We start from the raw sequence: 14258 nt of genomic DNA, 5'->3' as shown, positions 1-14258 counted from the left end.
CACACACACCACCAGCCGCCAAAGTAACGCTTTCACCAGGCACTTCTTAGAGTTTCTTGGTAAATATGTGTTTGATGCTTGGGAGGGAGTGGGTCGAGTTTCCTTAAACCATGCTGAGTATGCAGGTGCATTGCATGAACTCCTGTGTGAGTGAGTCATGCTGCCTGGGGCTCGCTCACTCCACACTTGTAAATTGCACCTCCACCAGGCTTTTTCTCATTTGCAATGTTGGGCGCATGGGCAGCCCCCACACCCCCGGGAATAACTGCTTCCTACAACCAGAATGGAATCAACAGTCAGAGCAATGAAAACAAGTTCATTTGATGCAAACAACTGTTAACAAAAACCATGTCCAGCTATTGTAGATCTGGCAACTTAAACAAAACAGCAACAAAAAACAAAATAGCATTGGCATAGCCAATAGGTCTCGCTTTTTGGACCCTAAAAGTATTCAGTTATGCAGCAGAATATCCTTGGTGCAACAACACCAACTGTTGCATGGCTGAACACTTATAAGGTCCCAAATGCGAGACCTATTGGCTATGCCAATGCTTGTTTTTTTTTGTCTGTATTGGCCACGCGAATGAGAGAGAATTGTCTGAAATTGAATTTTGACAAAACCGATATACATAAGTTTGGCAAACTCTCTCATTCCAGGACCTGTTCCTTGAGCTGACCCAGTTTAGGAACGGTGCCTACACCTTTCACATCTACTAGAAATCTTGGCTTTCTTATTGATCAAGCTCTTTCTATGGCTCAACAAGTGATCAAAGATGACAACACATTTTGATCTTTAAAGAATATTGAGAAAAGTCTTAATTTGTCCCCTACTTTCAAGTCACAATACAGGGATTTAAGTGCTCATAACATTGTCTTAATTACTGGAATTCACTATGTCTTGGTATTGAATAAGCTGCAAGTAGTACAAAAATTCGGTAGCAAATTTGATTTTGAATCTGCCTTGGAAAGCTCGCATATTAGCTCATGAAACTCAACTTGGCTGGTTTCTTGTTTAAATAAATAAAAAATGGGCCTGCTATAAGTTTCTTTGTATGGCCATCAATGCCCTAAGTCATCTAGGTCCCTCTTCTCTCCAGCAAAACATTTATTTCTACCAGCCCACTCTGAACGTTCACTTTTCTTACTCCGCTTTGGTCACCATCACTCTTATCGATCTATCTAGAACCGAGGTACACTCGTTCTCCCATTTCATTGCCAACAACTGAAATCTCTGCCTTTGTCTCTATTTCAAATGTCTTGCCTTTCTCTTTTCGAACAAAGATTAAAGACATTGGTTATTCTAATAGTAATAACCCTCTTATATTGGGGTTCTTTATAGTTTCAGCTTCTAGCACCAGAATGTCCTGTGTAGTGTAACCGTTTGCACTTAATCAATACATACATAGCAAAACATAACATGACCACCATTTGTCTGGAGTTCAGCTTCACAGTTATCATGAACTTTGTTTATTGATGCACCAATTAACAGCGGCCAATTGATCCATTAGTGGTAATACACATTTTCTATAGTGGCATTCTTGATGATGCATTTTATTTGTTTTTGTATTCCTCCTACTTCCATAGTCTTGAAATGCCTCTATTTAAATTACCAGGATCATTTCTTCTCTCTGTAATCAAGGTGCACCCAGCTATATTTTGTTTCTCTCAATGTCACTAAACTTTATCCTGATTTGCTCTTTGAGCCAACTGCTGTCTTAGAAAATCCTATACATTTTTAATCCAAGTTGTGGCTCTGATTGTACTATGCTTCTGAAAATGCAGTTGCAATTTCCTGGAGTTTGGGTGTCTCTAGTCTGCATCATCTTTTTAAAACAAAGCATATATAGGTGTGTGTGTGTGTGTGTGTGACGCATACTCATGGTTTTCAACCAACTTCTACATTCTTTGTCTTGTTGTCATTCACATCTTGATTTCTGCCCATTACATCATTCTTTAGGGGGCTATTTGTCAGCCAGTGCATTTCCACTGTAAAATTAGCACCCTGAAGTGCCAAGGACTGCTGGTTTAGCGTGTACTTCTTATTGAAACAAAAAAAAGACCAGACTGTTTGTAAAACTTTATTACAAAAAATATTTTTGTTTCAAACACAGTTGCCAAATCTAAGCCTATTGGCTTTGCTAATTCCTGCTCCAGGTTCATTTCCCGATATCACTGCCATACCACCTCAGTGTCGGCCACTTAATTAATGGCTTCTTACAACTGTGAATTTGTTTTCTAGTTCACTATGCTTTTTTGCTTCTATACCCATTCTCAACCCATCAACCTTGGAAAACAGATTGATGCCATTTTTTTATTTATAGGACCTGGCTTGTTGGACCGATGTCTTGTATCCTGTAAGAAGCATACTTTTACCCCCTCTTACATCTTCCTCTCTTATATGCCACAAAATCAAGCACTGGCCATAATGCAGGTTAAGTCCCCCTCCTGTGCACTAATCCTTTAGCTATTCCTTAAGCTCTCTAGTTAAGTAATCCATGTTTCTTCTTGCTTTAGGTGAACCGGTCAGAAAAGCTTTTGTTTGTCAATTGCACTATGCCTTTGCCCTAATCCCCAAACCCCCTGTGCACTTTTACAAGTGTGTCATTGGCCAGGTAGGGTGTTGCCAGGTGTCCATCTTTATTGGTGCCTATTTTGAGCTGGTGATTGCAGATGAAGCCCACTGGCACAACATTTTTTGGGACCAGCCCTTATTTTTCCCTCAACAGACTGATCCAGACCAAGAGAGAGAAAAGCACAAAAGAGGAAACTAAGGAGAAAGGCAGAAAAACAGTGACAAAGGGAGAAAGCGGGTATGGAAAAAGAATCTGCAAACGTTAGATAAATAGGCAGGGAGTGCCTTATGGTGGATTAAAGAGTCATGGGGCTTGATTCAAGTCTACGCAGCCATGGTATTGGGCACCACGGCCAACCCCCAATAATGCGGTCAGTGGACTTCAAAACTTGAACCCGAGAACTTATTCAACAATCTGCAAAAGCATTTTCCTTGTGTCCTATTTCCACAACAATTCCAAGAATCCGCTTTATTTGATATCGGATAATAATTTAAAACCGGTGCTAAAATGATGTTTAGGTACCTCGGATGTCTGTCTCACACTTATAACAAGAGCTGTACAGCGGGGATAATGATTACAGCTAATAATTCACATTATTACAAACATATGGCTCAGTAATGATTCCTGCAATGAGTCCAAAAGGATACATTTGTGTGAGAAAGTGGCTCTGTGTACACACTGTACTTCATTATTGTCTAGTATATAGAGTCCACAATCCCCAAAGGTATAACAGAGGTTAAAGTCAGAACTGACCTTACTCTCCAAAGTGGTAGCTTGGTCGAGCAGTAAGGCAGTACCAGAGGACAGTGTAAAGCATTTGTTGTACACACTCAGTCAGCAAAAGGTTTCACACACTCAAGAACTGAATTTCAGGCCAATTGTTATTCTATCTTCCGATATAGTTGTTTTATTTTTAGAACCAACAGTTATAAAAATATACTTTTCAAGGTATGAGTACTCTCATGTAAATACTTTGCAGAGGAGCAATACAGTTTGTGCACACAATAGTTGCAGGATAGCTAGTAAACAGCACAGTTCCGAAACACACTCTAGCATTGAGCTCAATGGGGTTTTCACAGGTAAGTACAGTTGATTACTTTATGGATTACTTTGGTAGTTCCAGGACTAGATCTTAGATTCAGTCCTAGGGTCTAAGCTGAAACCAGATTAGCAAAAACGTTTTAGTTACTGTGATGAATTTTCATGAATATAAAGCTGTTTTAAAAGTTCCCACTTAGAAACTTTTTAATGTACTTCTGACAATGTTATTCAATGGGAGGAAATTCAGGTTGCAGGTAAAGTACAATTGCGTTACTTTTGTAACCCAGCACCAGTCTCCTAGGGCCAGCACTGGGGGCTTAACTCAAAACAGGTAGGTAATTGCGTTTCAGTATTTCATACTATTTTTAAAGAATATTTGCAGTTTTCAAAAGTAGACAGAAGAAATTTCATAGAAAAGCAGACAATGGGTTCCTATGGAGAAAATACAGGTTACTAGTAAACCCGCTAGGGATTACTTTTGCGGTTCAGTACTGGGCTGAAAGGTGCAGCACTGGCTTCTCTCCTGGTCACAGGTGAGCACTTTCGAATTCGGACTTTGGCTGATTTTATAGGAATATTTTCAGTTTTCAAAACTTCACACTTAGAAAATTTTCGAGTCAAAATGGGTCAATGTTATCCATGGGCAGGTAAGTGAATTACCGGTTTTCAGGTGAGTACTTGGTTGGTGAAGTTAGGGTTCTGGGCATAGACTCGGGGTCCCCCAGGGTCAGGTGAGTACAGTTAGTTCTGTCCCAGCGGCAGGGGCGGCCGGGTGCAGAGGTAGGTAGGCCCAATGTTATCTGATGAGGGAAAGGGGGCCTTCGGTTGGTGGCTGCTGGCTAGCAGGCCACGCGGTTCTGGGAGCTGGGCTCCTGGTCACTTGCTCAGGGCAAGGGGGGGGGGGAAAGTAGGATAGGGCCAAGGGGTCACAGCCAGGGGCACTCTGGCGGCTGGGTTCAGGGGGCTTTTGGCATCCGTGCGGGTTTAATGTGCTGAGAAGTTTGGCACCAAACTTGTCAGTCTTCAGTGTAGCCATTATGGTGCTGTGGAGTTCGTAATGACAACCTCCCAGCACCATATACTCTTAAATGGCATCACTGCACTTACAGTGCCCAGGATTGGCCCTGGGTACTGCAGGGACACAGGGTTCCTGCACCTGTGCCCTCACCTCTGGCATAGGGCACCCGGCTAGAGGGGTGACTGAAGTATGCCAGGGCAGTGGGTTCTGTGGGCATGGCACACAGGGATGTGTGCCATGTCGACTTTTTTTTTTTTTTTTTTTTAGTTCTGTACTTAGGCTTTCAGCCTACAAAGGCAGTGTGTGGGTGCCAGGGTATAGGGCCCCTGAGGGTGGCACAATAAGTGCTGCAGCCCTCAGGGGTCTTCTCTGGTCACCATGCCCTGGGTACCTAGGGTTCCATTTACTAGGGGCTGACAGGTGGCCAGAGATGCTTTTCTTTTTAGGGAAGGAACACAGGCCCTGGGTACCTGATTGGCAGGGACCCAGGGAACACTTAGTCAAAGCACATCAGCAGTTCAGAAAAAAAGTGGGGGCATACCAAGGCAAGAAAGATGGCACTTTCTCACAATTTGTATATTCTATTGTGCTGAATGTTATTTGGTTCATGTAGTTTCGAACCTTGGGAACACTGCAGATCTCAAAGTCATTGAAAGAGTTTGGTAAAGTGCCAAACCTCCTGAAAGTGGCACACGTGTCTTTGTAGATGAATTAAAGGTTAGTAAAGCAGTTGGACTAAAGGATGCTCCCACAAGTTGTGTGAGTAGTTCGGCATTTGGAGGCTAAGGCTTCAATGTTAGACATAAAATACGACCCCACAAAAATTGTGCTAGCTCACTTAAGCAAAATGGTAAAACAATAGTGAAAACACAGAAGATCAGCTCGAGAGTAAGTCTTTGAAGGAGGAGAGTCTCAGTCCCAGTATATGGTAAGGTGAGCGACCAATGAGAGGAGTGCTGGGCTGCTTGTCGAGGGACATCGAGGCTCAGCGATTTAAGAAATGAATCGCTGGTCTAATGGGGCGAAGGGGGGTGTTGATGCAGTCTCAGGAGAATGGTAAAGGTGTTCAGGAGGATGAGCCCTTGTAACCTGGTGCATAGGTCCGCATGGACACCAGGGCGTACCAGTCTGTGGCTATCTGCCACCAGCCTATGCCTCTAGACTCCTCTCTGTAGAGGGCCACGCTTTCTGCCTCTGCCCATACATTGAAGGATCCGCACCAAGGGATACTGAGAGGAGCAGAGCGCTTTTCCACTATAGGGTAATGATTTATTTTTTGCAAGTGCCAAGCTAAGGCACCAGGAAACTACCTAGTATTTCTTTGAATGCCAGTAAATACCTCTCACAACCATCACCTTTGAAACGGACGCGATGACAAACGCAGACTTTTTACCATACTGCCATGACAAGTAACCTATAAGAAAAGTGACTGAAGAGAATTGAAACCGACTATTACTTCATATCACTTTGCGGAAGATGCAGTAGTGAACCATGAATGGAAATTATTGGATAAGTGTTGAACCGTCAGCTGATTGAGATTTGAGGGATAAGACGTAGGGAAACATCAGACTGAAGATTGGATTGGGATGGCAAAATTAACCCTAGGTGCAGTATGCAGAGTGGTGCTCTGCAGAGTTCCACTGAGTAAAAAAAAACTCAGTGGAACTCCGCTCCAGCCACACAATTTATTATTATTATTTTTTTTTAAACCACGTTCCTTCTCTTCTGTCTTCAGGCCGCCCTCCTCCTCGCCGCGGTGTCTCCTTCTTTCAGTCGTTGTCCTCCTCACTACCCCTATGTATTACGTCAAGTTCACGTCCGTGAGCAGAAACACTGTCATTTGAAAGGTCTTAAAATTGCTCTCCAGGTGAAAGGAAAAGAAAGCAACAAACTCACCCACAACTGCCCATCGAAATTGAAGAAAGAAAGCAGAGTTTAAAAAGTACTGTGCTGCTGATTACTATTAATCAATTTGTTCCAAGTCACGTGAGGCACGAGTGACTATGGCAGCAGTTGCAGCTGCTCGCCAATTACCGCTGCTCTTCTCCCAACAATACGAACTTAAAAAGTAAATTTCAAATCTCCTGAGTTCAAATACATTTTTCTCTTGTCACATGGAAACTTGTTGTGTTGGACAATTACCTTTGCCGCCTATTGTCCCCTTTAGGCCCCCGTCCCGGCGCGTCCCTGCCCTCACGCTGGCTAAGTAAGCATGACATCAGCTGGCATTCTAGAATGCCAGCTGACTGTTTACTTTAACAGTTGACAGTTTGAGCATTATTGATTCAGCCTGCAGCGAGTATGTAACCCATCTTGTGGCTGGTGTGTTGTATTACTGAATTACAATTAAAACGTGTACAACTACTGAAGCAAAACCGCGTCCTTCTTAACATTGATGATGAAGATGGGGTTCGAACCCTCGTGTGCATAGCACAATGGATTAGCATGCCATGAGAGAGTGGGCATAGACATTATGGGACCCGTAAGGTACATGGAAGAACATGTACACATTGTGGTCATGGTGGACCATTTTTTTTCTAAATGGCCTGAGATTAAGATATGCCTTAAAGTGGAGACACAGGATATAGTCACTTCTGTGGATAGAGTTTTCACCAGGGAAGGCATACCTAAAACTGCCGTTAGTGACAACGGAAGCCAATTCACATCAGGGTGCTCCAAGAAGTTCATGGAAAGGAATGGAATTAAACATAAAACTATGTCGGTGTATCATCCCGCAGGAAACGGTGCGGTTGAACCCTTCAATAGAGTAATAAAAGGCACGGTACAACTTGCTAACAACAATGGACTGTGTTGAATGAAAAGTGTACAAAATGATCTGGGCATACAGGATTGAGCCAGGAGAGAGAGCACTCACACCAGCCCTTTCAACATTGGATGGCTCAAAACAGCAAGGAGAGCAGAGTAGACGAATGCATCTGAAATGGAGAGCATTCAAAAGAAACAAGGGACATGTAAGGAAAGATATGATAAAAAACATAAGAGCAAAGAAATCATTATCAAAGAGGGCGACAGAGTGAGGGTTAGAAAGTGGTTTTGTTGAAAAGGGGCCAAATAGATTTTCTAAACTGTTGGTAGTGGAGAAAGTCTTCTGCAATTCTGCCTTCTTTAGTGATGGGAAAGTGTGACATGCATCCGTGCTATCAGCTTATACATCTACAGAGGGAGAAAGGGACGATAGAACAAATTATCAGAGCACTGCCGAATCGCCACAAAATAAGGAACAGGAGGACACTAATAAGAAGGATTACTGTGACTGGTTGATCAATGAGGAATCTGAGTCGGAAGAAGGGAACTGCCCACCTGCATTATCCCAATACAATAGCAACGTGGTTGGTACTGACCAGGCGCACATTGAGTCCATCGGGGAATACAGAGACGCAGGCTCAAGTAGTTCGTCCGAGTCATACGGCGGAGTGAGCGGTTGCCAGTCAGAGGAAGATCTGGATCCTGAGGAAGTCATTGAGAAAGAAGGAGACCACGTCATTAACAATGCTGAGGATTTTACGGGTACTGAGAGCAACATATAGTCTGAGGAAGATCATGGAAAAGAAGGTGACACAGCGAAGGAAGCAGTATGTGTCAGTAGGCGAGGCCGAAGTATTGTGAAGCCCAGCAAGTACAAAGACTTTGTTTATCAGTGGTTATACTCCTTCTCTTTAATACGAACCCCTACTTTGTTTTCCTCCGCAAGGAGATGTGTTGTGTTGGACAATTACCTTTGCCTCCTATTGTTCCCTTTAGGCCCCCGTCCTGCCACGTGCCTCCCTGCCCTCACGCTGGCTAAGCATGACATCAGCGGGCATTTGACATTTTGAGCATTATTGATTCAGCCTGCAGCGAGTACGTAACCCATCTTCTGGCTGTTGTGTTGTATTACTGAATTACAATTAAAACTCTTACAACTACTGAAGCAGAACTATGTCCTTATTAACAAAACTGTATCATTAATTCTCCATCCGTGGCAATATACATGATTAGGGGCAGTAAATAGGATTCCTGTGCCCACAGTGTTAAATGCGTACATATATACATCTTTGATAGAAAAGCAGACGTTTGAGGTGAGCAGACCTAGAGTGTTGCTGGTGTTGAGTGCTCTGCTTATTTTTTTTGCATAATTTATGCGTCACTCTATGCCTGAAAGGGTAATGTTTTGATATATGTATGTGTATATAATATATATTTTTCTTAACTCATAATCCCATACCCACCCCAAAAATTCTCTTGCCAACAAAAAGCCACACCCACCCACCCAAAACACTAAAAACGTCCTTGTCATAACAAATATATACACGCATACTACATTTACCTTAATACGGATATACTTATATTTTTTTTGTGGTAATAGTCAGCGCTGTAAGTACGGGTCGTAATTTGCATGCTTGGTTTAGACTGCGTTGTAATTGCGGTGTCCCCTTTTTCATGGACTCGTTAGCAGTAGAAATGAAAATGTGGGCCTAAAAAAGCCTCTTTTCTAATGGTACGTTTTCTGGAAAACCATTCTGCATAGTTGTAGTACCATTTAAATTTTTTATTTTTTTTTAACATTTTTTTTCTTTATTACAAGTTCAGAAACTGTTTAGCCCAAGGATGCTTCAAACATGCATGAAAATAATGAAATAATTGTTTCATTTTTAGGATTGAAGCAGCCCGATGCCCAGATGTGGTTGTGGCACAGATAGACCCAAAGAAACTGAGAAAGAAGCAAACTGTCAACATTTCGGTAACGTTTTTTTGTTTATTTTTTGGATTTTAATTTTTTTAATTTTTTACTTCACACTTTAAATTTAGTCGTGCAAAATCTAAGTTGTGTGGCCTGTATGCTAGTGAAGTTCCAATGTATGAGCAAAATGTGTACTAGATTGATAAATTGCTCCCAGATACAAAAGAGACATATTTTATTCAGCTATTCATTTGCTCACTAGGCATTCCTGCATTTCTCATTATATTCTGCCTGGCATATGTGTGACACTCCAAATGTGCTTGGGTTAAACTGACTCCTCCGCAAACTCACTGTTGTTTAAATAGTTAAAAGCCTTCCTATATAGTCAGTGTATTAACTAAGTTCGCAAGAACGTGGTGGATAACCACCAGTTTGAAATATAGATAGCCATTTTGTCAGAATCTTAAAACTTAACTTGTTTTGTTTGCAACACAAAAAGCAAACAACTGTTTAAGCTATTAATAAAAATTATTTTGGGTGCAAAAACGTTACTATTTGACTATGTAACCTATTGTTCTGAAACTCTGGGCGGGACCGCTGTATCAAATTGCCCGTTTCCACAGTTAAATAGTAATTGACAGCAAATAAGTCTGCTGTACAAGTCCCTTGAAGTGCCAAAGGCCAGCGGTATAATGCTAAGACTCAGACATGTAAAATGTACTGCTTGCGCGTTTTTGAGTAAGCTTACTGAGTTTCAAACTCCAACTTATGTTATACGTTTGGATAGGAACTGCTTAGAAACACCATTCTTGTGACATTGTACTAATTAATGGAAAAATGTCTGTTTTTGCAAACTTCTTTTGTTTACCAAATCGATCTGCTCCTTGTTGTGGACTACCTTCAGTGAGTTATAATTGGGTTCCTTCTTACTCCTGCCAGCCAGGTAAGGTACAGAGAAGGTGTGCCTACATAATTATTTCCCAAGAACAATAAACATTATTTGACCAGATCTGACATACATTGACCAAAGATCAGAAGCTGTCAGCTGTCATACAAGGAATGACTGGAGGGGAGGTTCACATTAATCAGGGAAGGGGAGTTAGATTTTCGAGGAATTGAGGTTTGAAACTTGACAGTGGCAAGCAGCGGCATAGCACGGGTTGCCTGCAAATATCCTTTCACTTTTCTTTAAAAAACGTTTGTGCCCCTAACATTTGTACTCCTGGGGCAAGCACCCCCCTCCCACCCACCAACACGCTACGCCACTGGTGGCAGGATCCCACAAAGATAGTCCTATATTGTAGCCTCAAGATATGGCATGGGGAGATAGGAACAAGTGTGTTTATCTTTGATCAAGAAAGTGAGAACAGATTGTTTTATTTCTCCCTCTGTCTCTTACCTTGTGTGAATCATGTAACACATGTTGCTGGCTGTGAGGACATGTTCTATCTGACTCTGGCCCACCTTGGAGAATACATTGCTCACCAGCATCGATTTGTATGGCACAGGCCAATGGTGTGTCCTAACTGGCTCAGGCATGGGCCGAAGTGGCACCATAGAGGATCTTTGATGTCTCTTGAATCAGTTTTCTTACAGAGGCTAGTGAAGTACATTATCTAAATGTTGTTCCAGAGGCACATGTATGGCACACAGTTTAACAATCTTTGGCTTCTGTCACTCATAATTGCAGATTAAAAGACATCCGTTATAGGAATAATAATGGAATTCAGTCTGAAATGATGGAATACTCAAGGAAATTCTGAATAGGACTTTACCCTGTTGATAAAGGAGAGCAGACTGAATCCAATCCAGTCTGCCCCGCTCCAGTCCACTTCAGTCTGCCCCGCTTCAATCCAATTCACCTCATTCCAATCCACCCCACTCACTTCCCAGCCCTCTCCAATGCACCCACTACAATCCAAAGCAATTGGCACCTCTACAATCTGCCCCAATCCAAAACAATTTGCTACAGTCCAAAGCAGTCTGCTCCACCCCAGTTTGCTCCAACCCAAAATAGTATGCCCCACTCCAGTCCCCCTCCCCCAATCCAATCTACCCCAATCCAGTTCAATCCACCCCACTCCAGCCCACCACAATCAGCCCCATCCCATTCGCTCCACTCCAATCCACCCCACTCCAAGCTAGTCCACCCCACACAAGTCCAATCTACCCAAATTCACCCCACCTCAATCTAATCTACTCCAGTCCACCCCACCCCATTTCAATCCACCACACTCCTCCCCATCCACTCCACTCCATTCCACTCAACCTGAATCCAGTCCACCCGCTCCTCTTCTACCTACTTTTGAAGCTGGCTTCAGTACTTTTAGAGGGGTCGTGCTCACCAAACACAAGGTTTTAAATCAGTCTCTCTCCTGGTGCTTAGAGTGGCATGTGGATCCCATAAATACTGTGGGGAAAAAGCATGGTGCACGTTCTCACATTCTGCAGCTTTCACTTAATCTGATTTCTGTAGCCTATAGGTATTCTCTAATCTGTTATTCTGATTAATAAAAAGAAAACCTCGCTAGGACTGATAGGACTATCTCGACAAACCGTTTGTAACCTCTGTTTTGTAGCTCTCTGGATGCCAGCCAGCCCCTGAAGGATTTTGCCCAAGTTTAAAATGGCAGCAGCAGCAAGTGGCTCAGTTTTCAGCTGTTCGCCAGGTAAAGATGAACTTTATTTTACATTTCTACTGTAGAAACTGGTGGAGGTAACCTGCAACCTCTTTTGCCTCCCCACCCAAAGTGGGTTAACCGGATCTAAGGCTATTGCGAATGCAATTGAGAAAAAATTAGTGGTGTTATTTAGCCTCCTGTTTTTTAGACTTGTTCGAGTACATCAGTAACAGAGAGTATAAGAAATGAAGCTTCACTAACAAAACAATGGAGAAGAAGCAAGCCTGTCAGGAAATGAATTGGCTACCATACAAAGAGATTGTAGAGCATTCTGACAGTTGGCGGCTCTGTGTTCTCTTTCTACCATGGTTAGGAGAGGTTCCGTTACATGGATTATATGTGGTCTCCATATGTTTTTTTTCCGTTTTTTTTAACAACAAATTGTATTGATTTTTCCAGCGTACCAAATAGGCGAAGCCCAGCAGTGATATTCCAAATTAAATGTATGAAATAAAAAAAAAACAATGGTACATTGATTAGAGCCCAATGAGGTCGCAAAACAACAAACTACAAACAGCACTATACACACATGTAGAGCATTGCAAGTTCATTATATATAAATTACTAGCCACAAAGTCCAAGGCAGTGCATTAAATAGGTGAGTTGCTAACCACCAATCTTTCAATGGGGTCATGGGTTGCAAACTGCAACATTAGGGGCAGGTCTATGCCTCAGTAGGCAGCCCAACAAGACCAGATCTTTCCCTGTTTCTGTGGGTACCCTCTCGCCTGAAAAACTACAATTTCTGCATTAATGCACCTGTCCATTGCCTTCTTCCAGTTAGTTACACTGGGTGGGGGCGGGTCTTTCCAGTGTTGTGCTACATCCCTTTTGGCTAAGATGAGGCCCAGGAATAAAAAAAGCTGTTTGTAACCGCCCCCCCCCCCCCCACTTGTCATCTGTGCTATGTAATAGCACCAGTCTGGGGGTCAAGCAGACTAGTCCACGCCAGGACACAGCCCAGGCAGGACGTTGCGTTAGTCCAAAATGGCTGAATTGCCGTGCAGCTCCACACCGTATGAAGAAAAGAGCCATCGGCAGCGGAGGCATATGGGTGACTGGATTGCACCCATTTTCCATAACCTGTGGTGAGTGTATTTATTTATTTATTTATTTGAGTTTTATAGAGCGCGAACTTGACCTGTTACGGTATCAGAGCGCTTTACAGGAAAACATAGCCATGTACAGAGTAGGCATAGCATCATCCAGTTATGGATCGAATGAAGGAGGGCAGGGTGCAGGGTACATGAGGGAGATAGGGCACGTATTTATCAAATAAATATCCAAATAATCAAGATGAGATAACATATTTATGGATTACGTTAACCAATATTCGCAACAAGGCCCCAGGTTTCTGATTGGGTGAGCTAGCTAATCTGAAGGGAGGCAATAGATGGCAATAGATCAAGGCCGTGGTGGTGGTGGAGGCAAAGTTTAAACAAGATATTTGCCCTTGAGGAATGATTTGGCACCCTTTTTGAAGCGAGTCAGAGAGGGTATTCTTCTGATCTCCGGTGGGAGAGGGTCCATATTCTTGGAGCAGCCCCGGAGAAAGCCCGATTGTAGTTTTTTTTCTTCTTTTTTTCTGAAAGCGTGCAGGTTGGAGCAGGAAGTCTCTGGCAGATCGGGAGTTTCTGATTCCTCTGGAAATCACATGGTTCTGCCTCAGATATGAAGGGGAGTTAGAATATAAGGCCTTGTGCGTGATGCATGCTACTTTGAGCTGTATTCTTGCCTCCAGGGGAAGCCAGTTGAGAGCTTTCAAGTGCGGGGAAATATGGTCGTATTTCCTCGTGCCGGTGAGTAGTCTGGCGGCCGCGTTCAGGCAGGCTTTTAGAGGTGCCAGGGAGATCTTGGGTAGACCCGAGAGGGGAGAACAGCCATATTCCAGTCTAGAAATGACAAGTGCTTGGACTTCCATTTTTAGGTCGAGAGTATCGAGGAAGGGTTTCAGTTTCCTAAGATAGCTCAGGTGGAATCTGGCTGATTTGGCCATTGAATTGATGTGGTCCCGCATGTTCAGATTGCTGTCGAGGGTGATTCCCAGGGATTTGGCCGAATCCACGATGGTTGATGGGCAATTCAAGGCTGTGATAGTCTTAATCCATGAATTAATCTCAGGGTTGGTGTTAGGTGGGGCGATCAGGAGAAATTCCGTTTTCTTTGCATTGAGTTTGAGTTAATTGGATGCGAGCCTTTGGACAGTGAGTTTCAAGGCTTTGTTCAGGGAGATGATCTCTTCGAGAGATGAGGTTTTGATGTAG

General features: G+C 43.0%; 1 protein-coding gene across 1 annotated transcript in view; it reads left to right on the top strand.

Annotated features, from left to right (window-relative positions):
• Positions 1-14258, top strand: part of GEMIN2 (gem nuclear organelle associated protein 2) — a 263441-nt gene that overhangs the window by 34460 nt on the left and 214723 nt on the right. Inside the window, exons 2-3 of the mRNA XM_078659764.1 lie at positions 9289-9373; positions 11893-11982. Of these exons, the coding sequence (XP_078515890.1) occupies positions 9289-9373; positions 11893-11982 (175 nt within the window). The remainder of the gene's footprint in view (positions 1-9288; positions 9374-11892; positions 11983-14258) is intronic.

Source organism: Lissotriton helveticus, chromosome 9 (assembly GCF_964261635.1).
Source record: "Lissotriton helveticus chromosome 9, aLisHel1.1, whole genome shotgun sequence".
In the NCBI taxonomy this organism is placed as follows: Eukaryota; Metazoa; Chordata; class Amphibia; order Caudata; family Salamandridae; genus Lissotriton; species Lissotriton helveticus.
Note: the sequence above shows the minus strand (reverse complement) of the source record. Positions and strands in the feature narration are given on the sequence as shown.